This window comes from Spinacia oleracea, chromosome 1 (genome assembly GCF_020520425.1).
Source record: "Spinacia oleracea cultivar Varoflay chromosome 1, BTI_SOV_V1, whole genome shotgun sequence".
Taxonomy (NCBI): domain Eukaryota; kingdom Viridiplantae; phylum Streptophyta; class Magnoliopsida; order Caryophyllales; family Amaranthaceae; genus Spinacia; species Spinacia oleracea.
Genome location: NC_079487.1, coordinates 18,208,261 through 18,235,980, shown reverse-complemented (window position 1 = coordinate 18,235,980; position 27,720 = coordinate 18,208,261). Strand labels below are relative to the sequence as shown.

Sequence of the window (27,720 nt, the reverse complement as noted above, 5' to 3'; positions counted from 1 at the left end):
TGAGCGAATAAATTTTTTAGCCTAAAATATTTCGAGGAGCTTTTTTAAGTAGAGAGGACCTTGTGTTAGTTGCGCATAGAGTTTCTTGTTTACTACTTTTTTTATTTTTTTTGGATAAATCACTTTTATTTTCACGGTTGTTAGCAAGTGACATCAACTATTAATATCTTAAATTATCAATTAGGAAAATTATTTTTAAAAAATGGTAGTATTATGTAAGTATTTAGACAATTCCAACAAAATGTTACAGAGTACATGACTACATTCATCATAAAGTATTAATAATTTGCATCAAATAATAAAGTATTAATAATCACCAAAAAAACAAAGACAAAAAGTGGAAAGATGTGTGTGTGAATATAATAGCTAGTGTAAAAATCAAAGAGTTGCATCTAAAAAAAATATAGTTAGTATAGTATTATATAGACTACATCTTTGGACTCAAATATCTTGGAAGCAATTTACAGAATACCATATGTATCCTAAGATGCAATCTTTTGGACACAAATATTTTGGAATTAAATTTTTATCACCTGCTGTCATTTATATCATATACGAAGTATATAGATGGTAACACTTAGTATGTATATAAAATATTCTTCTAAGAGTAGTTAAAAAAATTATATACAATTATGAATGAGTCAAGAGTGAATGACGTGTACCGCTATGTACTGAAATTGCAATATATTACTATGATATGTGTAAATTAGATTATGTAAACTAAATAATTTATGTACATTTTAAATTTAGCATGTAGATATCTTGTATATCCTTAGCTAGTTAGTTCCCATAACAACAACCTAAATTATAGCTTAATTAGTAACATTGTATATTTGTATATTACGGATCAAACTATTGACCTCATAACAACATCATAAATTATAGCCTACTCACGGATATTTACTTCATTAACCTCCCACTCTTCTATCTTTATCAAGTCTACTTTCTCTCCCTCCATAGATGTTATTGATAATTTAATTTTAAGAGTTCCCAAATTCACAATTCAATTATTAATTGAAGATTTCATTTCTTATTTTAGCCCTAATTAGCGAATTGAAATTCATCCTTTTCTTTATCTTTCTTCATCGGAGTTGTTCTTCAACTATGCAAGGTCGTCAATGGTTTTTAAGTCATGGCACATATAGTAATTTAAAACATTTTTGGGTGGAAGAAAAATGATTAATTAAGATAACATTTAATTGTTAGTTGTAGAAACACTAACATGTAATTTACGATCTGTATTATATTGATTGGGAAATCCTTAATGTTCTGTGTTTTTTTCTCCTTCTAATTATCTATTAAAACTTATAGTCGTACAAAGTAATTGACTATATTGGTCTTTGAATTTAAACAGTTGAGATCCATCGATAGCTATTGAAAGTCTTATTATCAGTGGTAAATAGTGGTAAATGCCATTTATTGTAGAAACATATTATACTTCAGTATTTTTATAACAAAAATAAACAATCTATAAATGGAATGTTATTTCAATTCTTTTTCAAATATATTATATTTATATTAAAAAAGAGGCGAATCCATGAGTGACATTTGTCATCACCACATTGATTTCCTCTCTTTTAGTATAATATATAGATTCAATATTAACTACATGTCTACATAAGATTAATGATTTCAGAGAATTAGAGAAGTCAAAACTTGTCAACCAATATAACTACTCCGTACTCCGTAAACGTTTTTGTTGCTTTAATTAGGTTACTAATTCTGTATTAACTACGTAAGAGTAAGAGTAATGACTTAAGAGAAGTCAAAACTTGTAATTACTCCTCCGGTTTTGAACTTTTTTCAAACACAACTGTTATCTATGAACAATGTTAGAAATTACGTATAATGAATGTAAAAGTTATTTATAATTAATGTAAAAGTTATTTATTTTTTAGTAATATTTTTTCTCTTTAATAAAAAGTATAATGACAAGTAACTGTGGATTGAGTATATAACCACTTAAAAAGTTCATTCATCAAAAATTTCTTCATAATATAAAAAGTTAATCAAAATATGTTAAAAATTAACAAAAACTAGGTGAAAGTTACCCGGATATACAATAAATTTACTATACGGGTGCACGCAAAACTTTTTTTTTTTAAAGTTACTTAACGACGTGTTTTAAATATAATAATAAATAAAGTTTTGTTTTAAAACTACCACTATTTATACGCCTGGGTTAAAAATTATGCCTCCTAGGCTTTAAACCCCTAGGTTACTCTAGTGGACAAGTAAGGTCTCGTGAGGATTTTCAGATGGCATACACAAGCCAAATTACGATAAAAGGCAATGAAAATAGAGAAGAAAAAAAAATAATCTGTATGAAAATGCAACTAATCTATACCTAGTCTATAAAAAGCAAAATCACATTTGATTAGATGACACGTGTCAACACATTTAATTAGATGACACGTGTCGCCCATTCTTTCCTCCATCAATTTGGGTTTTTATTTATTTTTCTTTGTTGTTTGATATATTACACAACTCCAATTGTCTCTTTCACTTCATCTTCCTAATACAACATCAATTCACCAATCTATTCATTCAATATCTTCCACTTCATCTTCCCGATTAACACTTAATATTAATGCACTATTTAATTTATGTATTATTTCAACTTTCAAAATTACTTCTATTTAAATCATATATTCTCTTTAAAATCACAAGCTCAATAAAATTAGAACTTAAAAAGATAGATTAAATAACTCTATACAACCGCCCGTTCCTTGAACGGGCTCAAAAGCTAGATACACGTTAAGAAGTGTGCATTAGCATTCTTGTCACTGCAAGTCTGTAATACAAGCAAGGCTGCAACTGCAAGGGTGATGTTTTTAAACTCCCTTCTTTCTCAATTACCTCCCTAGACAACGTCAACATTTTCCTATTACTGATTGGGCCTTGTTGGGCTTTTATTACGGTATGTACCACATCATCGAAGGCCCCGATTGGACTCACTAGGAGGCATGTCGTATAATACGTACTAGTCTTATATGTACGCGATGCGTGCGGGATTATATAAAAGTTTAAAATTGTATTACTACCACTAAATGTAAATATTGGATTAAAAAAATGTTCACAAAATTCATATTTTAAAAAATTAAGGTTATATTATATAATCATACATCTAAATAGTGAAACAAAGTAATCATGCGTTTACATGACAAAGAATCTAAATCTTAGTACCAACCTAAAGAATTAATATAGAACATTAAACTTCAGGAATTAATAGAGCTCTTCTATAATAATCAACCACAAAACAACAGAATTCTGAATTATACAATTGCAACAATAACAAAAAGCAGGAGAATATAGTGATACATCGATAGAAAAAGGCAATATACATTCATTGAGGAACTATATAAGAATTTCTCTACCTTTTACACAAAGTAAGATGCTTATACACATATTCCCAGAGTCCAATACATATAGAGAACATCAGATAGCTACATATTGAAAGCAGCTTGCGAAAATGAGTAGTAGCTTCAAGTTGAGCATTTCCGTTATCTGAACAAACACCAACAACCATTTGTGGCAGACTTTCAATCTGTGAATTCAAAAAATAGTCACAACATATAAAAACCTTACAAGGTATGTGGTGATGTGGCCGAGCGAGCTCACGAGCAAGGCGAGCAGGCCAGCCCGTGGCGTGGCACAAGCGCGCAACAACAACAGCATCGCATCAGCGAGCATGCGAGGCCCACGACCCAGCTGCTCGGTTGCGCACGCTGTGGGATTCTGTTAGGTTATGATACATATGACAATACATAAATCATGCGGAAAAACCATAAAGCCAGGAAAGCATATTATTTACACATAATCATTTAGCATAGTATAGATGCATACACTTTGTATCGTGCCTTCCCTAGTTGCGCCCGAACCGAACAAGAAAAAGTCTTTAGGACTCCAAGTGTCGTCCCTCCGTAGATAGTCCACAGTACGTCCGGATCCGCCTCAAGATTAACCAACTAGAATCGCCCTTAAGGTGCTAGGAATTTTCGGCTATTGTTGTGCAAGTGTATGGCTGAATTTTCTTTCAAAAACTTACCCTTTGAATACTTCAATTGTGCGTATAAATTATGACCCTAGGCCCTTATTTATAGAGGTTTGGAAAGGGAATTGGAATTCTAGTAGGATACGATTTAATTAAACTTAGAATCCTACAAGGACTCTAATTAATTAAATAATCCTAATAGGAATAGGAATTTAATCATACATCGAATCCTAATAGTTTTAGAAATTATGCATGGACACAAACACACACACGAGCATGACCCGCAAGCATGCAGGCCATGCCCGTGCACAGCCCACACGCCCACGAAGCCCATGCGAGCTACCGCAGCCCACGAGGCTGCCATGGTCCTTAACTGCGCGCTGGGCCTGCCTTGCGGTAGGCCTGCCGCAGCCTTGGGCTGTGTTGTGGCGCGCCATTGCTTGCTGGGCGATGGCCTGGCTTCGTGCTGGGCCTTCGTCCGGCAGGCCTCGTCCGATGCTTATTCGTACGATACGCTTCCGATAAAATTCCCGGTTTCGGAATTCATTTCCGATACGAACAATATTTAATATTTCCGATTCCGGAATTAATTTCCGTTTCGAACAAATATTTAATATTTCCGTTTCCGGAATTATTTTCCGATTCCGATAATATTTCCGATTCTGACAATATTTCCGTTTCCGGCAATATTTCCGATTCCGGCAATATTTCCATTTCCGATAATATTTTCCGATACGTACCATGTTTCCGTTTCCGGCAACATCTACGACTTGGATAATATTTATATTTCCGATACGATCCATATTTCCGTTTCCGGCAATATCATCGTTTCCCGAGTATTCATTTCTTGCTTGTGACGATCTCAGCTCCCACTGAAACCAAGATCCGTCGGTTCCGAATATCCATAGATAGAGCATTTAATGTCATTAAATACTTGATCCGTTTACGTACTATTTGTGTGACCCTACGGGTTCAGTCAAGAGTAAGCTGTGGATTAATATCATTAATTCCACTTGAACTGAAGCGGCCTCTAGCTAGGCATTCAGATCACTTGATCTCACTGAATTATTAACTTGTTAATTAATACTGAACCGCATTTATTAGACTTAACATTGAATGCATACTTGGACAAGTGTGCATTTCCTAATTCCTTTGTCACTCGATGCTTGCTCTTGAACATAAGGTAAGAGTTGTCATCCTTATTATGTCCAGAGGTGTTTCTCGGTTTCAGAGTTCAACTGATCAAATAAACAGATAATCATAGCCTATGATTCATCCGAGCACGGCCATGCATTTCACAGTTTCTAGCTCTCCGAGTGGCCTTGTACAACTTTTAAGCATCTCATCCCGATTTATGGGAGGACAATCCCAATCTTGCGATCTTGAGATTAGACTTCGTTTAATAGGTGATTACCTGAGCGTTGCCTTTATAGCCTCCTTTTATGGTGCGACGGTTGGTCAACGTCAAAGTAACCAGTTCTCAAAAAAGTAATCTCAAATCACTCAGGTATTGAGGATTTAGTGTCTAATAATTTTAATGAAATTTACTTATGACAGATTTTCATCTCTTACAGTAAAGTTTCATAGGTCTGTCCGATACTAGTCTTCCTAAAGTAAGTATCTATGCAAATGATTACGACATTGCCATGTCCACATAGTTCAAGAAACAAAACTATTAGTCATCTTGCATTCCAGTCGTCTAACGTTTTCTATGCGTCCAATTTTTATAGAAAACTTCGACCAGGGACCATTTTTCAACTTTTGACATTCAAGTTCACTTGATAGACATTTCTTAGTCACAGGACTGGTCCTGACAGTCTATCTTGAATATATCGTCAAATTGAAGGGACTCATCATTTAATCCTAAACCAAGATTAAATGGAATATGAAAATACATTTCATAAATGATAAATGTTCAACCCCAATGTTTTACAACCATGGGCCTCAAACCCATCTTTAAAACAGTTCATGGAATTCAAAGCTATGCTTGATTTCCAGTGCTACAATGTGAGTGTTGTTTCTCACTTGTTTCATAGGTTTAGTTATCATGCTTTGCCAATCTTAATATCCTTTTCATCGAATGTTTTTCGAGATAGGATGATAAGATCTTTTGAGTTTGTTTATTATGTGATCTATGTTAGGTTATGATACATATGACAATTCATAAATCATGCGGAAAAACCATAAACCCAGGAAAACATATTATTTACACATAATCATTTAGCATAGAATAGATGCATACTCTTTGTTGCGTGCCTTCCCTAGCTGCGCCCGAACCGAACAAGAACAAGTCTTTAGGACTCCAAGTGTCGTCCCTCCGTAGATAGTCCACAGCACGTCCGGATCCGCCTTAAGATTGACCAACTAGAATCGCCCTTAAGGTACTATTATTTTCGGCACTTTATAGGCAAATATGTGACTGAATTTTTCTCTCAAAAACTCACTTTGAATACTTTGAAACTTGTGTTATAAATTGTGAGCCCTAGCCTCATATTTATAGCGGTATGGAAAGGGAATCGAAATCCTATTCAGATACAAATTAATCAAACCTAGAATCCTACAAGAACTCTAATTTAATTAATTTATCAAATAGAATTAGGAATTTAATCATTAACCGAACTCTGCATGTTTTAGGAAACGTGCACGAACACAAACACTTGCACACACACGCACGACAGCCACGATGGGCCTCATGCGTGCGCGCGAGCAGCAGCCCACTCAGCGCCCGCGCGCGCTGCGCGCTGCGCGTGCTGTGCGCGCTGTGCGCGCTGCGCGCTGCGCGCAGCCTGCTGGGCCTGGCCTTGCGCTGGGCCTGGCGTGGCTGTTTGTGCGGCGCGCTTGGCTTGCTGGGCGATGGCCTGGCTTCGTGCTGGGCCTCGTCCGGCAGGCCTCGTCCGATGCTTATTCGTACGATGCGCTTCCGATTAAATTTCCGATTCCGGAATTCATTTCCGATACGAACAATATTCAATATTTCCGATTCCGGAATTAATTTCCGTTTCGAACAAATATTTAATATTTCCGTTTCCGGAATTATTTTCCGATTCCGATAATATTTCCGATTCTGACAATATTTCCGTTTCCGGCAATATTTCCGATTCTGGCAATATTTCCATTTCCGATAATATTTTCCGATACGTACCATGTTTCCGTTTCCGGCAACATCTACGACTTGGATAATATTTATATTTCCGATACGATCCATATTTCCGTTTCCGGCAATATCATCGTTTCCGGAGTATTCATTCCTTGCCTGTGACGATCTTAGCTCCCACTGAAACCAAGATCCGTCGGTTCCGAATATTCATAGATAGAGTATCTAATGCCATTAGATACTTGATCCGTTTACGTACTATTTGTGTGACCCTACGGGTTCAGTCAAGAGTAAGCTGTGGATTAATATCATTAATTCCACTTGAACTGAAGCGGCCTCTAGCTAGGCATTCAGCTCACTTGATCTCACTGAATTATTAACTTGTTAATTAATACTGAACCGCATTTATTAGACTTAACATAGAATGCATACTTGGACCAAGGGCATTATTTCCTTCAGTCTCCCACTTGTCCTTAGGGACAAGTGTGCATTTCCTAATTCCTTTGTCTCTCGATGCTTGCTCTTGAACATAAGGTAAGAGTTGTCATCCTTATTATGTCCAGAGGTGTTCCTCGGTTTCAGAGTTCAACTGATCAAATAAACAGATAATCATAGCCTATGATTCATCCGAGCACGGCCATGCATTTCACAGTTTCTAGCTCTCCGAGTGGCCTTGTACAACTTTTAAGCATCTCATCCCGATTTATGGGAGGACAATCCCAATCTTGCGATCTTGAGATTAGACTTCGTTTGATAGGTGATTACCTGAGCGTTGCCTTTATAGCCTCCTTTTACGGTGCGACGGTTGGTCAACGTCAAAGCAACCAGTTCTCAAACAAGTAATCTCAAATCACTCAGGTATTGAGGATTTAGTGTCTAATAATTTAATGAAATTTACTTATGACAGACTTTCATCTCTTACAGTAAAGTTTCATAGGTCTTGTCCGATACTAGTCTTCCCAAAGTAAGTATCTATGCAAATGATTATGACATTGCCATGTCCACATAGTTCAAGAAACAGAACTACTAGTCATCTTGCATTCTAATCGTCTAACGTTTTCTATGCGTCCAATTTTATAGAAAACTCTGATTAGGGACCATTTTCAACCTTTGACATTCAAGTTCACTTGATAGACATTTCTTAGTCACAGGACTGGTCCTGACAGTCTATCTTGAATATATTGTCAAATTGAAGGGACTCATCATTTAATACTAAACCAAGATTAAATGGAATATGAAAACACATTTCATATATGATAAATGTTCAACCCCAATGTTTTACAACCATGGGCCTCTAACCCATCTTTAAAACATTTCATGGAATTCAAAGCTATGCTTGATTTCCAGTGCTACAACGTGAGTGTTGCTTCTCACTTGTTGCATAGGTTTAGTTACCATGCTTTGCCAATCTTAATATCATTTTCATCGAATGTTCTTCGAGATATGATGATAAGATCTTTTCGAGTTTGTTTATTATGTGATCTAGTCTTTCTTACTTTGATGGTGGTTTTACTCATTTTGCAATGAAGAACCATCAAGTTAGCAGACGTTTTTCTTGCTTCAAGAGTGGTTCCACGCATTTTTCAATGAAGAACCATCAAGCCAGCAGATAGGTGATCTACCCAAGTTCAGTGAAGAACTTTAAACAACCCTGTTTTATTGCTTCTTAGGCAATAATCACTTTTACTTCAACTGTATAGGTTGCTAGTGATGCTTTGTTTGGATTTACCTATCCAAGCAGTTCATAGATATGTGGAAGACTCTCCAACTATATCTTAGAACATAGAAATTATTATTTTAATTTCCCACGCAACAACTCATGATCTCCAATCCATGTTGTCATTTCAAAACCCGATGCTCTATAGCTCGTCCTTATCAATGGTTAACTCCAAAGGGTCTTGCTTGATCCTTTGCCAGTGTTTATGCGTGTAGCATCAATATTTAGCATATCTTTATTTCCTTGAATCAAGAACTATTCCTATGTATCATTTCAAGTACCATAAGTATTCTTGATCTCAATCTAGTTGATCTTCACTTAGATCAATAGAGATTGGTATATGTTCGTCATGCCTAAAGTCATACGATACGTTTTTGGCGATCCTCATATTATATCATACATGTTAAATTCTTTTGCAGAATATTTCCCAATTGAATTCTATTCATGTAACTTTAGCTTATTCAATTTCAGCAGATACTGAATCCAGCTAAATTCTTTGACATATAATATAGGTTAAGAATCTCATTTAGACTCTTTGATGTTTAACTTAGTAAATGCTTATACATAGTTCAAACATCCTTTACTTAGATTTATTCACATGGGTCGAATATCTCCAATGGAGACTTTCGTGTTTGATTTAGTAAATGCCATTACTTAATCCAAAACAATATCATAAGATTTTTGTAAATAGATCTTAATACCCAGTATGTACTAAGTTTCGCCATGGTCCATCATTGATGAATAATTTCAAATCTAAGTCATTAGCATTTGAATGTTATTTCACAATAGAGAGATATGTGTGTAATACACATAGGACCAATTAAGTTTTAAGTACTCCCACTAAACTTCTTATATATCTATAAGAATCATGTACATTTTATGAAACTAAAATACTTATTAGCTTCACTAAAATACATTTCTAATTCCCAATTGCTTGCTTAAATCTGTACTTAGATTTCATAAGCTAGCTTTCTTTTTCAAGCATTTATTTGGATCCACAAATCCTATGACATACCATGTACATAGTTTATTCCAACATTTTATTGAGGAATTGTTTTGTCATCCAATTGCTATATGTACCGATATGCAATCATTGCTTGAATTATAGACTTAAGCATTACGATTTTGCATGAGGTTTCAACACAATACACATCGTGAATTTGCTTGTAACCTTTAGCAACTAATCTAGCTTTGTGTGTGAACACAATTTCATGTTTGATGGTTTTTATCCTTAAAACAAACTTTGCAACCAATAGGTGTGAAACTATTCTTGCAAATCAACAAAATTTCAATTTTGTCATCAAAACATTGAGTATGTTTTATGGCCTCTAACCATTTAAAACATTTGAGTCTATATATGGCCTCTAACCATTTTAGGGAATCTGGGTTTCGTCATAGCTTTCTTACAGGTCACAAACTCATTAATCTACATGATAATAGTTTGACTGTAAGTTGTAGGTTTCTTCACTATCTAATAGAAGAATTGCATAGTTTCAGTGAGTTGAACTCTATGCCTACTTGGGTATAGAACATCAAACAATAGAATATCAATAGTCACTTGAAAGTCCTTTGAATATTCTGTTCTCCTTGAAGCACTTGTAAAGTCTTCTAAGAGATGTTTATTCTTTAAAGCCACTTGTAAAAGTCCTTACAGAATAAGTTCGGATTTTCTGAAGCACTTCGAAAAGCCTCCGGAATGTCCGTTTATGTTTGTTGTTCGCCTCGAAGATTTTCGAGGTCTATTTTCTTCCACTTGTCATTTTGGAAACGAATCTCCAAAAGGACATTATTTCGAGCAAACAAACATTATGTTCTCAAAAATTCGTGGTAGAAACAATACCCTTGTGTCTCATTTGAATAAATCACAATGAAACATATATCTAGACTTGGGCCTTAGTTTGTTGAATAACAAACACTAAGCTCCCACTGAGTTTAGCAACTCTTTAGATATATATAATTGAAAAGATATCCTGAAATTACTTTTCAATAGCTTTGACGAATTTGGTTTAGTTTGGTGGTAGTTGAGCATTTTGTTTTAGAAATTATAGGAAAAGTCTTTATGATTCATCATTGATCGAATCAAGTACTAATTGACTTCGATCATTCCAACGTAGATATGCCATATCTTATGGAGCTAGATTGTGAAATTACAACACACAATCATTGATGATCATATTTGGTCTCAAGTAATCATCAACATGATCTAACCTAGATCTTTATGATTTCTTGCCAAGTGGATTTTATACCTCTGAATCTTTGAACTAGCCAAACAGATTCAACTTATATCACATTTGAGTAAATAAACCTATATTCACTCAAATCCATGTGAAATAATAAAGTCATAAAACCTTTCTTTAGCTTTGAACTCTATCGTCTAGGCGTTCTGACAATAGTTCATATTCTTTGTTACTTTCAACAAGTAAGACTAGCTTGTCTTAAGTTGATCTAGAAATCAACCAACTTTCAAAAGTCCATCAAAATAGAGCTTTTTAATGTTAACTTGTTGATATGGTCTAAGCAACAATGCCAAAGATTAGTGGAACTCAAATCAAGAAGTTGATTTGAACCTAGTAAAGTTCTTTAAAGAGTTGTTTGTTTTAATCAAGCATATTGACTCAATCTGTAATTGACCATTTCATTCAAATAAACAAACAAACATTGTTTTTGTTTTTCTTGAATGTGAGTTTTTCTGTGTTTTGAAAAACAGAAATTTAGGTATGCTGATTATGGAACAAAATAGCCATTAAGTTCCACCCTTTGAAAGGACTTAAAACAAACTAGATGACCCTACAACTAATGTAGCATTGCCATGCTTCATTTCCCACTTGTAGGTCATTAGTGTATCCTAGCTTCCATTATTTGAGTTATTACCGAAGTAAGAACCTTAAGCGGTATATGATACCAAGGAAGTTTGATTGCTAGGTCACTTCTCTTTAAACATAAACTTATAGGTAGAAACGGAATCGTAAATTCCTTTCATTTGTTCCTCGTTTTCCTATTTCTTGTACCCTTTCTTATAGTCTTAAGAATTGAATTCTTTAGTGTTGACTTTTATACTTTGTTAGACATGTCTAATGTCACCAACAAGGTTCTTTACCATTTTATGTTGAATATTTTGTTTCAACTAGATGATCTTACTAGAAGCTTCTAAAGTTCTCTAAGAATCGATCTATTCGAATGTCTAGGGACTAGACTCATTCGAGAATTAAATGGACAAAGATATTAGGTTGTTAACCATTGGTAAAGCTGAGCGTATTAAACTCAATGCTTTATGGTCTCAAAACTACAGTGTATTTTGAATTCACAAGCACCAATTGGTTTGCCATTCGATTTTGATATTCGAAAACAACCATAAAAGTCGATATAAGAAACGTACATTTTAAATTGCTCACTTTCTCTCTTTTCCGTGAATCGTTCTTGGATTCACTACCAATCGAGGAAATTTACTGTTACCTTTCTAAAAGGATTTATTGCAGTGCAAGATATTTAATTATAAACAATAATTAAAACATACATTGAAGCATGCAAAGTCTAAACATTTATCATGAATAATAACTTGAAATTAAAGCAACCATGCAATTCAAACAAGTTATTAGCATTTTATTCGATTTTATTGTTCCGGCAGGTGTGAATAAAATGATTCCAAGATCCTAAAATCATTGAAGAACTAAGCACAGTTTGTCGACTTAATCCTAAAACATCTTAGGTAAGCAAAAGCCTTTTGCTAATAGTCTAGAAACTATTCTTGGTTGATAGGTACGTCTAAGAACTTATTAGGTAAACCTATCGATTTTGCCACGACATAAAAGGACTCCTTACTTATATCGTTGAGTTTCACCAAAACTAACATGTACTCACAATTATTTGTGTACCTTGCCCCTTTAGGACCAATAAGTAACACCTCGCTGAGCGAAAACTATTACTAGATTGATGTAAAGGATATCCAAGCAAGTGTATATTTTGGCATGGCACCTTTTAACTCAATTTTTAAGTTTGGAACTTAAGGCTCTTACTATGTTGGTTAGATTTTAAGTGAACTAAAATCCTTAATCATGCAACATAATCAAGCTTTTGATCTCATGCATTTTAAGACATATTTAAAACAATAAATAACTTAAAACATGCATAAGATATTTGTGATCTAGTATGGCCCGACTTCATCTTGAAGCTTTAACTTCAAAGTCCGTCTTGAAAATCTCCGTGGGAGGCACCATTTTCTTCAAATAGGATAAGCTATAACTAATTACAACTATTTGATGGTACGCAGACCATATTTGAATTGAAAAATAACTTTGGTACTTCAGACCAATTACATTCAAATTAATGGTACGCAGACCATATTTTCTATCCTATTTGGGCCATACTAGTCACTTCATAACCTGCAAAACAGTACATATACAATATATACCATTCACCCATTCATTATCATGAATGGCCCACATAGCTGGTTAGTAAAACACATTATGCATCACGTAAACATTTGCAGCAATTAATCAAGGGCACCAATAATCTACCAATTATTCAGTCCTTATTAATTCTAATCAAGTTGTTTTAACCTTAAGGATTTGTAGACCTAATCAAGAGTTTATGACTAAAAAAAAACGCTCCCACTTAAACCAATAAATTCATATGCTTTACCAATTTTAAACATAAAAATGTATTTCTAGTCTAACCGGAAACATACAAATTTAATTAAAATTTAAAGCTCATATAAATTTATAGTTGAATCCAAAAAATTTAATTTAATTTCAGTCGCATTTAAATTAATTCATGATTTTAATTTTAGTAAAATAATTAGAATAAATAACATTTATTATAATTATAATATTCAAAATTAAAATCCAAGAAAATAATTTAAATTATTAATTTTAAAATTAATTAAAATTACGTGAACTGAAATTTTCAAATTAAACATTCAAAACGATCTAATCGTAACGCAAACACCCTACGCGTAGCACGCCCATGGGCCGCACGCACACAGCCATCGCTGGCCATGCGCGCGCAGCCCATGCGCTCGTCGCATAGCTGCTGCATCCCTATCGCAAGCCTCCGCACGCATTGGTGCTCGCTGCGCGCGCCAGCGCTCATCGCACGCGGGCTATCGCTCGCAGTGCGCGCGCGACATCGCTCGCTGGGCGCGCGACATCGCTCGCTGGGCGCGCGAGCCATCGCTGGCTGGGCGCGCGACATCGCTCGCTGGGCGGGCGACATCGCTCGCTGTGCGCGCGAGCCATCGCTCGCTGGGCGCGCGACATCGCTCGCTGGGCGGGCGACATCGCTCGCTGTGCGCGCGAGCAATGCTAGGCGCAGCGCTCGTGGCACGCGAGCTTGCGCTCGCTGCGCGCGAGGCTGCGCGCTCTTGTGCGAGGCAGCGCGCGTTGTGGCGCAGCTCGCTTGCTGCCCACACGCGACTGCCTTGGCTCGCCCTACGCCCATGCCCATTCGTCCATTGGTCGTGGCACACGACACAAGGCAGGGCTGCTGCCTTGTGCTCGTGCACTACGCCCTTGCTCATTGCATTCGTGCCGCACGGGCGACGAGCTCCCTTGCTCGTCGTCGCATGCCCGCATTATACAACACCCCTTAAGGGTAACACGAAGCGTCCATTGCTTCGTGCGTGCAAGTTTTATGAACGAATCGCATAAAAATTTAAAATTTATATTTAAAATTAATGACAAATTAATAAATAATATTAATTTCATAATTTTAGGGCGAAAAAATCGAAAATTTATTATCCAATTGATTTCCGATTGTTATGGATTCAAGTCTAGGTCATAAAAATTTAAAATTTATCGTAAATTTACAATTTTTATGGTGGTTTTTAATCATAGGTTTCTAATTAAATTACAATTAATTATGAAAATCAAATTAATTCTAAATTATTCTAATTTTCAACAAATTAATCATAATTAATAATTAGATTGCATAATTAACAAGACTAGGCATTCAAACTTGTTAAACATATGTAGTAGGTCAATCAAAAATTCAAGATTTATCAACAAGAATCGCAAATATTTAATTTAACATCTTAAATTTACGAAATTTTGCATTCGAAAAACTAAAACCTTCGAAAAGTCATAGTTAGGCTTCGAATTTGAGAATTCTGGGTTCGGCAGAAAATTACTATTTTTGTCAAAATTTTAGAATGCCTTTTACATGCGGAATTGACACAAAAATCACTCAATTCGGATGAGTAACGAAGAAACTGCCGAAAAACTGCGTACGTATAATTAAATAAACGCAATTTGCAATTAATTAACAATTACGAAAATTAATCACCCCTTTTAATTCTTGCAAATTTGTAATATTTAACCATGTTCATGCAATTTAGATTATGAAAATAATAAGGGGCTCGTGATACCACTGTTAGGTTATGATACATATGACAATTCATAAATCATGCGGAAAAACCATAAACCCAGGAAAACATATTATTTACACATAATCATTTAGCATAGAATAGATGCATACTCTTTGTTGCGTGCCTTCCCTAGCTGCGCCCGAACCGAACAAGAACAAGTCTTTAGGACTCCAAGTGTCGTCCCTCCGTAGATAGTCCACAGCACGTCCGGATCCGCCTTAAGATTGACCAACTAGAATCGCCCTTAAGGTACTATTATTTTCGGCACTTTATAGGCAAATATGTGACTGAATTTTTCTCTCAAAAACTCACTTTGAATACTTTGAAACTTGTGTTATAAATTGTGAGCCCTAGCCTCATATTTATAGCGGTATGGAAAGGGAATCGAAATCCTATTCAGATACAAATTAATCAAACCTAGAATCCTACAAGAACTCTAATTTAATTAATTTATCAAATAGAATTAGGAATTTAATCATTAACCGAACTCTGCATGTTTTAGGAAACGTGCACGAACACAAACACTTGCACACACACGCACGACAGCCACGATGGGCCTCATGCGTGCGCGCGAGCAGCAGCCCACTCAGCGCCCGCGCGCGCTGCGCGCAGCCTGCTGGGCCTGGCCTTGCGCTGGGCCTGGCGTGGCTGTTTGTGCGGCGCGCTTGGCTTGCTGGGCGATGGCCTGGCTTCGTGCTGGGCCTCGTCCGGCAGGCCTCGTCCGATGCTTATTCGTACGATGCGCTTTCGATTAAATTTCCGATTCCGGAATTCATTTCCGATACGAACAATATTCAATATTTCCGATTCCGGAATTAATTTCCGTTTCGAACAAATATTTAATATTTCCGTTTCCGGAATTATTTTCCGATTCCGATAATATTTCCGATTCTGACAATATTTCCGTTTCCGGCAATATTTCCGATTCTGGCAATATTTCCATTTCCGATAATATTTTCCGATACGTACCATGTTTCCGTTTCCGGCAACATCTACGACTTGGATAATATTTATATTTCCGATACGATCCATATTTCCGTTTCCGGCAATATCATCGTTTCCGGAGTATTCATTCCTTGCCTGTGACGATCTTAGCTCCCACTGAAACCAAGATCCGTCGGTTCCGAATATTCATAGATAGAGTATCTAATGCCATTAGATACTTGATCCGTTTACGTACTATTTGTGTGACCCTACGGGTTCAGTCAAGAGTAAGCTGTGGATTAATATCATTAATTCCACTTGAACTGAAGCGGCCTCTAGCTAGGCATTCAGCTCACTTGATCTCACTGAATTATTAACTTGTTAATTAATACTGAACCGCATTTATTAGACTTAACATAGAATGCATACTTGGACCAAGGGCATTATTTCCTTCAATCTAGTCTTTCTAACTACATTAGTGGTTCTACGCATTTTGCAATGAAGAACCATTAAGTTAACAGACATGTGATCTTCCCAAGTTCAATGAAGAACTCATTAATATAAACAACTCTGTTTTATTGCTTCTTAGGCAATAAGTACTTTTACTTCAACTGTTTAGGTTGCTAGTGATGCTTTGTTTGGATTTACTTATCCAAGCAGTTCATAGATATGCGGAAGTCTTTCCAACTATATCTTAGAACATAGAAATTAATATTTAATTTCCCACGCAACAACTCATGGTCTCCAATCCATGTTGTCATTTCAAAACACGATGCTCTATAGCTCGTCCTTATCAATGGTTAACTCCAAAGGGTCTTGCTTGATCCTTTGCCAGTGTTTATGCGTGTAGCATCAATATTTAGCATATCTTTATTTCCTTGAATCAAGAACCATTCCTATGTACCTTTTCAAGTACCATAAGTATTCTTGATCTCAATCTAGTTGATCTTCACTTAGATCAATAGAGATTGGTATATGTTCGTCATGCCTAAAGTAATACGATACGTTTTTGGCGATCCTCATATTATATCATACATGATAAATTCTATTGCAGAATAATTCCCAATTGAAATCTATTCATGTAACTTTAGCTCATCTAGTTTCAGAAGATACTAAATCCAGCTAAATTCTTTGACATATAATATAGGTTAAGAATCTTACTTAGATCCTTTGATGTTTAACTTAGTAAATGCTTATACATAGTTCAAACATTCTTTACTTAGATTTATTCACATGGGTCGAATATCTCCAATGGAGTCTTTCGTGTTTGATTTAGTAAATGCCATTACTTAATCCAAAACATTAATATAAGATCTTTGTAAATAGATCTTAATACCCAGTATGTACTAAGTTTCGCCTTGGTCCATCATTGATGAATAATTTCAAATCTAAGTCATTAGCATTTGAATGTTATTTCACAATAGAGAGATATGTGTGTGATACACATAGGACCAATTAAGTTTTTATGTACTCCCACTAAACTTCTTATACATCTATAAGAATCATGTACATTTTATGAAACTAAAATGCTTATTAGCTTCACTAAAATACAGTTCCAATTCCCAATTGCTTGCTTAAATCTGTACTTAGATTTCATAAGCTAGCATTCCTTTTCAAGCATTTATTTGGATCCACAAATCCTATGACATGCCATGTACATAGTTTTTCTTCCAACATTTGATTGAGGAATACGTTTTGTCATCCAATTGCCATATGTACCAATATGAAATCATTGCTTGAATTATAGACTTAAGCATTACGATTTTGCATGAGGCTTAAACACAATCTACGTCGTGAATTTTCTTGTAACCTTTAGGAACTAATCTAGCTTTGTGTGTGAACACAATTTCATGTTTGATGGTTTTTATCCAAACTTGCAACCAATAGGTGTGAAACTATTCTTGCAAATCAACAAAATTTCAATTTTGTCATCAAAACATTGAGTGTGTTTTATGGCCTCTAACCATTTAAAACATTTGAGTCTATATATGGCCTCTAACCATTTTAGGGAATATGGGTTTCGTCATAGCTTTCTTACAGGTCACAAACTCATTAATCTACATGATAATAGTTTGACTGCAAGTTGTAGGTTTCTTCACTATCTAATAGAAGAATCTCATAGTTTCAGTGACTTGAACTCTATGCCTACTTGGGTATAGAACATCAAACAAATAGAATATCAATAGCCACTTGAAAGTCCTTTGAATATTCTGTTCTCCTTGAAGCACTTGTAAAGTCTTCTAAGAGATGTCTATTCTTTAAAGCCACTTCTAAAGTCCTTAAAGAATACATGTTCGGATTTTCTAAAGAACTTCGAAAAGCCTCCTGAATGTCCGTTTATGTTTGTTGTTCGCCTCGAAGACCTTTCGAGGTCTATTTTCTCCCACTTGTCATTTTGGAAACGAATCTCCAAAAGGACATTATTTCGAGCAAACAAACATTATGTTCTCAAAAATTCGTGGTAGAAACAATACCCTTGTGTCTCATTTGAATAAATCACAATGAAACATATATCTATACTTGGGCCTTAGTTTGTCGAATGACAAACACTAAGCTCCCACTGAGTTTTGCAACTCTCTAGATATATCTTATGAAAAGTTATTCTGAAATTACTTTTCAATAGCTTTGACGAATTTGGTTTAGTTTGGTGGTAGTAGAGCATTTTGTTTTAGAAATTATAGGAAAAGTCTTTATGATTCATCATTGATCGAATCAAGTACTAATTGACTTCGATTATTCCAACGTAGATATGCCATATCTTATGGAGCTAGATCGTGAATTTGCAACACACAATCATTGATGATCATTCTTGACTCAAGTAATCATCAACATGATCTGACCTAGATCTTTATGATTCCTTGCCAGGTGGATTTTATACTTCCGAGTCTTTGAACTAGCCAAACAGATTCAAACTTATATCACATTGAGTAAATAAACCAATATGCACTCAAAACCATGTGAAATAATAAAGTCATAAAATCTTTCTTTAGCTTTGAACTCTATTGTCTAGGCGTTCTAACAATAGTTCATATCTTTTGTTACTTTCAACAAGTAATACTAGTCGTCTTAAATTGATCTAAAAATCAATGAACTTTCAAAAGTCCATCAAAATAGAGCTTTTGAATGTTAACTTGTTGATATGGTCTAAGCAACAATGCCAAAGATTAGTGGAACTCAAATCAAGGGGTTGATTTGAACCTAGTAAAGTTTTATTGTTAAAGAGTTGTTTGTTTTAATCAAGCATATTGACTCAACCCGTAAATGACAATTTCATTCAAATAAACAAACAAACAAACAAGCATTGTTTTCGTTCTTCTGAATGTGAGTCTTTCTGTGTTTGAAAACAGAAATTTAGGTATGCTGATTATGGAACAAAATAGCCATTAAGTTCCAGCCTTTGAAAGGACTTAAAACAAACTAGATGACCCTACAATTAATGTAGCATTTTCATGCTTCATTTCCCACTTGTAGGCCACTAGTGTATCCTAGCTTCCATTGTTTGAGTTATTACCGAAGTAAGAACCTCAAGCGGTATATGATACCAAGAAAGTTTGATTGCTAGGTCACTTCTCTTTAAACATTAACTTTTAGGTAGAAACAGAATTGTAAATTCCTTTCACTTGTTTTCCTATTTCTTGTACCCTTTCTTATAGTCTTAAGAATTGAATTCTCTAGTGTTGACTTTTATACTTTGTTAGACATGTCCAATGTCATTACAACAAAGTTCTTACCATTTATTAAGTTTCAACTAGATGATCTTACCAGAAGCTTTTAAAGTTCTCTAAGCATCGAGCTATTCTAATGTCTAGGGACTAGACTCATTCGAGAATTAAATGGACAGAGATATTAGGTTGTTAACCATTGGTAAAGCTGAGCGTTTTAAACTCAATGCTTTATGATCTCAAAACTACATTGTATTTTGAATTCACAAGCACCAATCGGTTTGCCATTCGACTTTGATACTAGAAAACAACCATAAAAGTCGATATAAGAAACGTACATTTTAAATTGCTCACTTTCTCTCATTTCCGTGAATCGTTCTTAGATTCACTACCAATCGAGGAAATTTACTGTTACCTTTCTAAAAGGATTTATTGCAGTGCAAGATATTTAATTATAAACAATAATTAAAACATTCATTGAAGCATGCAAAGTCTAAACATTTATCATGAATAATAACTTGAAAATTAAAGCAATCATGCAATTTAAACAAGTTATTAGCATTTTATTCGAATTTATTGTTCCGGCAGGTGTGAATAAAATGATTCCAAGATCCTAAAATCATTGAAGAATTAAGCACAGTTTGTCGACTTAATCCTAAAACATCTTAGGTAAGCAAAAACCTTTTGCTAATAGTCTAGAAACTATTCTTGGTTGATATGCAAGTCTAAGAACTTATTAGGTAAACTTATCGATTTTGCCACGACATAAAAGGACTCCTTACTTATATCGTTCAGTTTCACCAAAACTAACATGTACTCACAATTATTTGTGTACCTTGCCCCTTTAGGACCAATAAGTAACACCTCGCTGAGCGAAAACTATTACTAGATTGATGTAAAGGATATCCAAGCAAGTGTATATTTTGGCATGGCACCTTTTAACTCAATTTTTAAGTTTGGAACTTAAGGCTCTTACTATGTTGGTTAGATTTTAAGTGAACTAAAATCCTTAATCATGCAACATAATCAAGCCGCAATCTCATGCATAATTAAGACATATTTAAAGCAATAAATAACTTAAAGCATGCATAAGATAAATGTGATCTAGTATGGCCCGACTTCATCTTGAAGCTTCAACTTCAAAGTCCGTCTCGAAAATCTCCGTGGGAGGCACCATTTTCTTCAAATAGGATAAGATATAATTAAACTAATTACAACTATTTGATGGTACGCAGTCCATATTTGAATTGAAAAACAATTTTGGTACTTTAGACCAATTACATTGAAATTAATGGTACGCAAACCATATTTTCTATCCTATTTGAGCCATACTAGTCACTTCATAACCTGCAAAACAGTACATATACAATATATACCATTCACCCATTCATTATCATGGATGGCCCACATAGCTGGTTAGTAAAACACGTTATGCATCACATAAATATTTGCAGCAATTAATCAAGGGCACCAATAATCTACAAATTATTCAGTCCTTATTAATTCTAATCAAGTTGTTTTAACCTTAAGGATTTGTAGACCTAATCAAGAGTTTATGACTAAAAGGGCTCCCACTTAAACCAATAAATTCATATGCTTTACTAATTTTAAACATAAAAATGTATTTCTAGTCTAACCGAAAACATACAAATTTAATTAAAATTTAAAGCTCATATAAATTTATAATTGAATCCGCTTATTTAATTTATTTTTCAGTCGTATTTAAATTAATTCATGATTTTAATTTTAGTAAAATAATTAGAACAAATGAAATTTATTATAATTATAATATTCAAAATTAAAATCCAAGAAAACAATTTAAATTATTAATTTTAAAATTAATTAAAATTACGTAAACTGAAAATTTCAAATTAAAATTTTAAAACTCGACAATCGTGACATGACGAGCACTTGGGCTTGCGCCAAACCCCGTCGAGTGCACAACCCATCGATGTCCATGGCACAACGTCGCAGCAGCCACGCGCAAGGCAGCAAGGAAAGCCACGCTTGCGCGCAGCCTGCCTGCCCTGGCATCGCAGCAGCCACGATGCTCCTCGCATCGCTCGCTCGAGGCCACGCGTTGTGGTGCGCAGAGCAGCGATCGCTGGGCGACCAGCTCTCGCTCGCTCGCGCGCCCACAGCGTGCCATTGCTTCGCCCATCGCCCATCGCGCACAGCGCTCGACACAAGGCAGGGCTGCTGCCTTGTGCTCGCGCGCCATCGCCTTGCTCGCTGCATTCGTACCGCGTGGGCGACGAGCTCCCTTGCTCGTCGTCGCACGCCCGCACTATACAACACCCCTTAAGGGTAACACGTAGCGTCCATTGCTTTGTGCGTGCAAGTTTTATGAGCGATTGCATAAAAATTAAAAATTTTATTTTCAAAGTTAATGACAAATTAATAAATCATATTAATTTCATAATTTTAGGGCGAAAAATCAAAAATTTATTAATTAATTGATTTCCGATTATCATGGATTCAAGTCTAGGTCATAAAAATTTAAAATTTAACACAAATTTACAATTTTTATGGTGGTTTTTAATCATAGGTATCTAATTAAATTACTAACTAATTATGAAAATCAAATTAATTCTAAATTATTCCAATTTTCAACAAATTAATCATAATTACAAATTAGATTGCATAATTAACAAGGCTAGGCATTCAAACTTGTTAAACATATACAGTAGGTCAATCAAAAATTCAAGATTTATCAACAAGAATCGCAAATATTTAATTTAACATCTTAAATTTACGAAATTTTGCGTTCGAAAAACTAAAACCTCCGAAAAGTCATAGTTAGGCTTCGAATTTGAGAATTCTGGGTTCGGCCGAAAAATATTGTTTTTGTCAAAACTTTAGAATGCCTTTTACATGCGGAATTGACACAAAAATCACTCGATTTGGATGAGTAACGAAGAAACTGACGAAAAACTGCGTACATATAATTAAATAAACGCAATTTGCAATTAATTAACAATTACGAAAATTAATCACCCCTTTTAATTCTTGCAAATTTGTAATATTTAACCATGTTTATGCAATTCAGATTATGAAAATAATAAGAGGCTCGTGATACCACTGTTAGGTTATGATACATATGACAATACATAAATCATGCGGAAAAACCATAAAGCCAGGAAAGCATATTATTTACACATAATCATTTAGCATAGTATAGATGCATACACTTTGTAGCGTGCCTTCCCTAGTTGCGCCCGAACCGAACAAGAACAAGTCTTTAGGACTCCAAGTGTCGTCCCTCCGTAGATAGTCCACAGTACGTCCGGATCCGCCTCAAGATTGACCAACTAGAATCGCCCTTAAGGTGCTAGGAATTTTCGGCTATTGTTGTGCAAGTGTATGGCTGATTTTTCTTTCAAAAACTTACCCTTTGAATACTTCAATTGTGCGTATAAATTATGACCCTAGGCCCTTATTTAGAGAGGTTTGGAAAGGGAATTGGAATCCTAGTAGGATACGATTTAATTAAACTTAGAATCCTACAAGGACTCTAATTAATTAAATAATCCTAATAGGAATAGGAATTTAATCATACATCAAATCCTAATAGTTTTAGGAATTATGCATGGACACAAACACACACACGAGCATGACCCGCAAGCATGCAGGCCATGCCCGCGCACAGCCCACACGCCCACGAATCCCATGCGAGCTACCGCAGCCAACGAGGCTGCCATGGTCCTTAGCTGCGCGCTGGGCCTGCCTTGCGGTAGGCCTGCCGCAGCCTTGGGCTGTGTTGTGGCGCGCCATTGCTTGCTGGGCGATGGCCTGGCTTCGTGCTGGGCCTTCGTCCGGCAGGCCTCGTCCGATGCTTATTCGTACGATACGCTTCCGATAAAATTCCCGGTTTCGGAATTCATTTCCGATACGAACAATATTTAATATTTCCGATTCCGGAATTAATTTCCGTTTCGAACAAATATTTAATATTTCCGTTTCCGGAATTATTTTCCGATTCCGATAATATTTCCGATTCTGACAATATTTCCGTTTCCGGCAATATTTCCGATTCCGGCAATATTTCCATTTCCGATAATATTTTCCGATACGTACCATGTTTCCGTTTCCGGCAACATCTACGACTTGGATAATATTTATATTTCCGATACGATCCATATTTCCGTTTCCGGCAATATCATCGTTTCCGGAGTATTCATTTCTTGCTTGTGACGATCTCAACTCCCACTGAAACCAAGATCCGTCGATTCCGAATATCCATAGATAGAGCATTTAATGTCATTAAATACTTGATCCGTTTAGGTACTATTTGTGTGACCCTACGGGTTCAGTCAAGAGTAAGTTGTGGATTAATATCATTAATTCCACTTGAACTGAAGCGGCCTCTAGCTAGGCATTCAGATCACTTGCTCTCACTGAATTATTAACTTGTTAATTAATACTGAACCGCATTTAGTAGACTTAACATTGAATGCATACTTGGACCAAGGGCATTATTTCCTTTAGATTCGGCCTGCAGCGTGTGGCTGGGCGCAGGTTTGGGCGTATGTGGTGATGTGGCCGGTCAAGGCCATTTGGTCTTTGGCCGGTTACATCATTGATATAATTAGGTTAATTATATTTTCACACACACTACACAACATTCAGTTTTCCAGAAACCCTAAACCTAATTCCAATATTACGTTTTTCAGTTTTCTCTCTGTGAAAACTGTTCATCCCGAAAAGCAAATATCTTGTGCGTTGTCTAAGCTACAATAATCAAGACGGATTTGAACGTGTCGGTGAACCAAGTAGAGGAACAACAGGTGGAGTTCTTTGTTCGTGTTCGTTGATACAATACTCGGGAAAACACGCTTCGAAGTGTAAGTTTGCTTAAACTGTTCTTTTTACATGTTTCCTGGCTTTGGGGATGTTCCGCACATGTTATGTATGTTTAACTGTATTCCCCTACAGACGGTACCACACTCAAGAATTCCTGGAATGCCAGCACTCTGAGAAAGTACTACATTTGACGAAATGTAGGGATGATATGTATGTAGGCTGATAAACGCCACAGTCTGTATTCTGCTATGATGTATAATTAGGACTGTCTTTAAATACAGACGGTCCAAAGGAAATGAAAGAAAGAACCAATACTAAGGTTGCAAATTCCGCACAAAAGGTAATGTATGGATGTGATCAGTAACATTGAAGAAAATAAATGTCGTATGGGCACTTCGTTGTGAAGCGTAGCAGTCCATAATAAGTTGTTGTGATTAGTAGCTTTGGAGAAAATAAATGTCGTTAAGGGGCACTCCATTGTGAAGCGTAGCATTCAACGAAATGTATGGATGCGATCAGTAGCATTGAAGAAAATAAATGTCGTATGGGCACTTCATTGCGAAGCATAGCAGTCCATAATAAGTTGTTGTGATTAGTAGCTTTGGAGAAAATAAATGTCGTTAAGGGGCACTCCATTGTGAAGTGTAGCATTCAACGAAATGTATGGATGTGATCAGTAGCATTAGTTTTATGTTACTTTTAATATGTTTTGAATAACTTTAATATTATTAAAAAATAGTTGTTAGATAAACATTTTGAAGTGTTAAATGATTAATTTATAGTGACTTTGAAAAATTAATTTATTATACTATTTATTGTAATATTTATTGTACACCACTCGTAAATAAGAATTTGTGTTTTCTAGACCCTCTTAGAAGAAACGATACATTATTTATGGCCGTATATATAAGTGCCCAAAAAATATGTTTTGTTTGTAAGGATTATATAATAATATATACAGGTACTTCACCTTCCGTGAATATCAGTTTTTCAAAGTCTAGGCTAAGGAGACTAGAAATGAGGAAGTCTTTGCGCATATCAGATATGTATGGGCAAATACATATCAGAACAAAAGACAAAATAAGCAAAAGGACAAAAAAGAAATTAAATGGTACTTATTTAAACAAAAATGGTACTTTTTTTTTACAGAATGGTACTTTTTTTTACAGAATGGTACTTTTTTTAACATGAATGGTACTTCCTTTTTTGTTTTTTAGCTATTTGTCTTTTAGTTGATATGTGTGTTGCCACACATATCTGATATGCGAAAAAACAACCTCGACTAGAAATCTGAACAGCGTCAGAAAGCAGCCCAGTGAGAACATCGAGAGTATATGAATACATTTCTGAAAAGATAGTAAGGGTATACGGGTGACTCATATATATAATAAAATATCGTATAGTAATACAATTACGAGTATACCCTTAGTATCTTCTATTAGATAGTAGTAGTACACAATAATGAGTGTATTACATAGGGTGAGTATCATTAATTTATACATTTTCCTAAGTAATACAGTATACAGAGGGAGAATGGCTTGATATAATTGCAGTTGCACATACTAAGAATGCGTCAAAAGAGAAGGAAGCCGGTTGAAAAGGAAGCGAGTGGAACTGTGAGATTATCATCAAGTTGCGTGCTTATGGGAAGTGATTCCACAACTGAACTAACAAGTGATACAACCAACAAACGAAATACCAAACCCCAATTTTCTTGCATGAATCCAAATGCAGAAAGATAGTGCATGTACCTGTTATATATCAATGTCAATAACACCTAAATAAAGATTAAAATTTAAAAAAGGTATACAGAAATTTACCCGACAGAGGCCACAAATCCAGCAGTTGCCATAGCAATACTACCAGCATAGGACTTGTTTTTATTATATGGAAGTTTATCCTTGCCTATTCTTCTTCCCACAATGTCAGCCATACCTGAAATATTACAATAGGCGTCAGTTTAAGATGAAAAGTAAAAACATTTGTCATTCAAAACTCAAGAACATAAGTTGGTTACTTCCCATCTCCAGCACACAGGTTACAAATGGCTGCAATCCCAATTGGGGAAGTCCTCCAAAAAACTAAACAAGCGAAACTGATGGCCGATACATAGTAAAAAGATCCCTTCAGAAGTCCCCTGTTGCACGAAGAAGCCATGAAAATAAATAACAAGCCATAGAAAGGCACAAGGAAACTGATACTGAAAATTGTCACCTGTAGTCTCCAAATCGGCTCAAAGACTTGACAGTGGATTCACCCTTACAGATCCCAAGTCCAATAAGAAGCACGCGTATTGCGCTGAGTCCGGGAACAAGACAAGCTAGAAATGCACCACGATACCCAGAGCTGCAACAGTCAATTAACAATTACTCATCACAATTAATTCTCTTTGCAGATTAAAATGTAACCGGACTACCTGCCTGAATAATGGCCAGCAAAGCATGAAAACTAGTCCAATGCTGATATGCACAAGCTTCCTGTACAGTCTCTACACAAATAGGAGAACATATATAGATAAGCAATAGAGATGAAGAAAGATTTCTCTAGTTGTCATAACAAGTTTATGACTACAAACTTCAGTCATTTATCTCTGACAACTAAAAATCAAACCAAAATAAACAGCAAAAGTTTAAAGCTTACAGAGTCCAAGACGTCGTACTTAGCAGTCAACTCCCAAATCCGAAACACACCGCGATCAATAGCTGCCGTTATAACAGTGGCACAAATATCACTTATCACTGGATTATCCGGCAACATCATGTTTGCCGCCACCGTCTTCTATCCCCGTAACTTTAATGAATGGGAAGTCTTTGGAGTTCACCTAAGATATTTATAGAGGGGGTGAGAAAAGATGGAGAAATTAAGGAATGAGAAAAGTGTACGTGGTTTCCACCAAAATTCCTTGCGTACACTTCTCCACCATCACAAATTAATTCTTATAGTTTTTGTATATTCCAATATAAATAAAAGTGCACTCCCTTCGTCCCTTACTACTCGCACTGGTTTGATCGGTGTGGAATTTAAGACACTTGAATTGACTTATTAATTTAATGGGTATTAGTTGATAGTGGAGTATTTTTTTAATATAGTTAGCGTCAAATGTGTAAGGAGGTTTGAATTTTTAAATGATTTTTTTGTAGGGAGTGAGTTAGTAGGTAAGTATGA

At 35.5% G+C, this 27,720-nt stretch overlaps 1 protein-coding gene across 1 annotated transcript; it reads right to left on the bottom strand.

The window, feature by feature from the left end:
- Positions 1–25,908: 25,908 nt before the first annotated feature.
- LOC110803567 (farnesol kinase, chloroplastic-like) lies at positions 25,909–27,436 on the bottom strand. The gene is made up of 6 exons (XM_056835125.1): positions 27,196–27,436; positions 26,976–27,043; positions 26,770–26,901; positions 26,578–26,692; positions 26,376–26,491; positions 25,909–26,306 (listed from the first exon to the last, which is right to left on the bottom strand). Exons 1-6 carry the CDS (start codon positions 27,313–27,315, stop codon positions 26,129–26,131), a joined length of 729 nt encoding a protein of 242 aa, XP_056691103.1. The 5' UTR covers positions 27,316–27,436; the 3' UTR covers positions 25,909–26,128.
- Between the last annotated feature and the right edge of the window lie 284 nt (positions 27,437–27,720).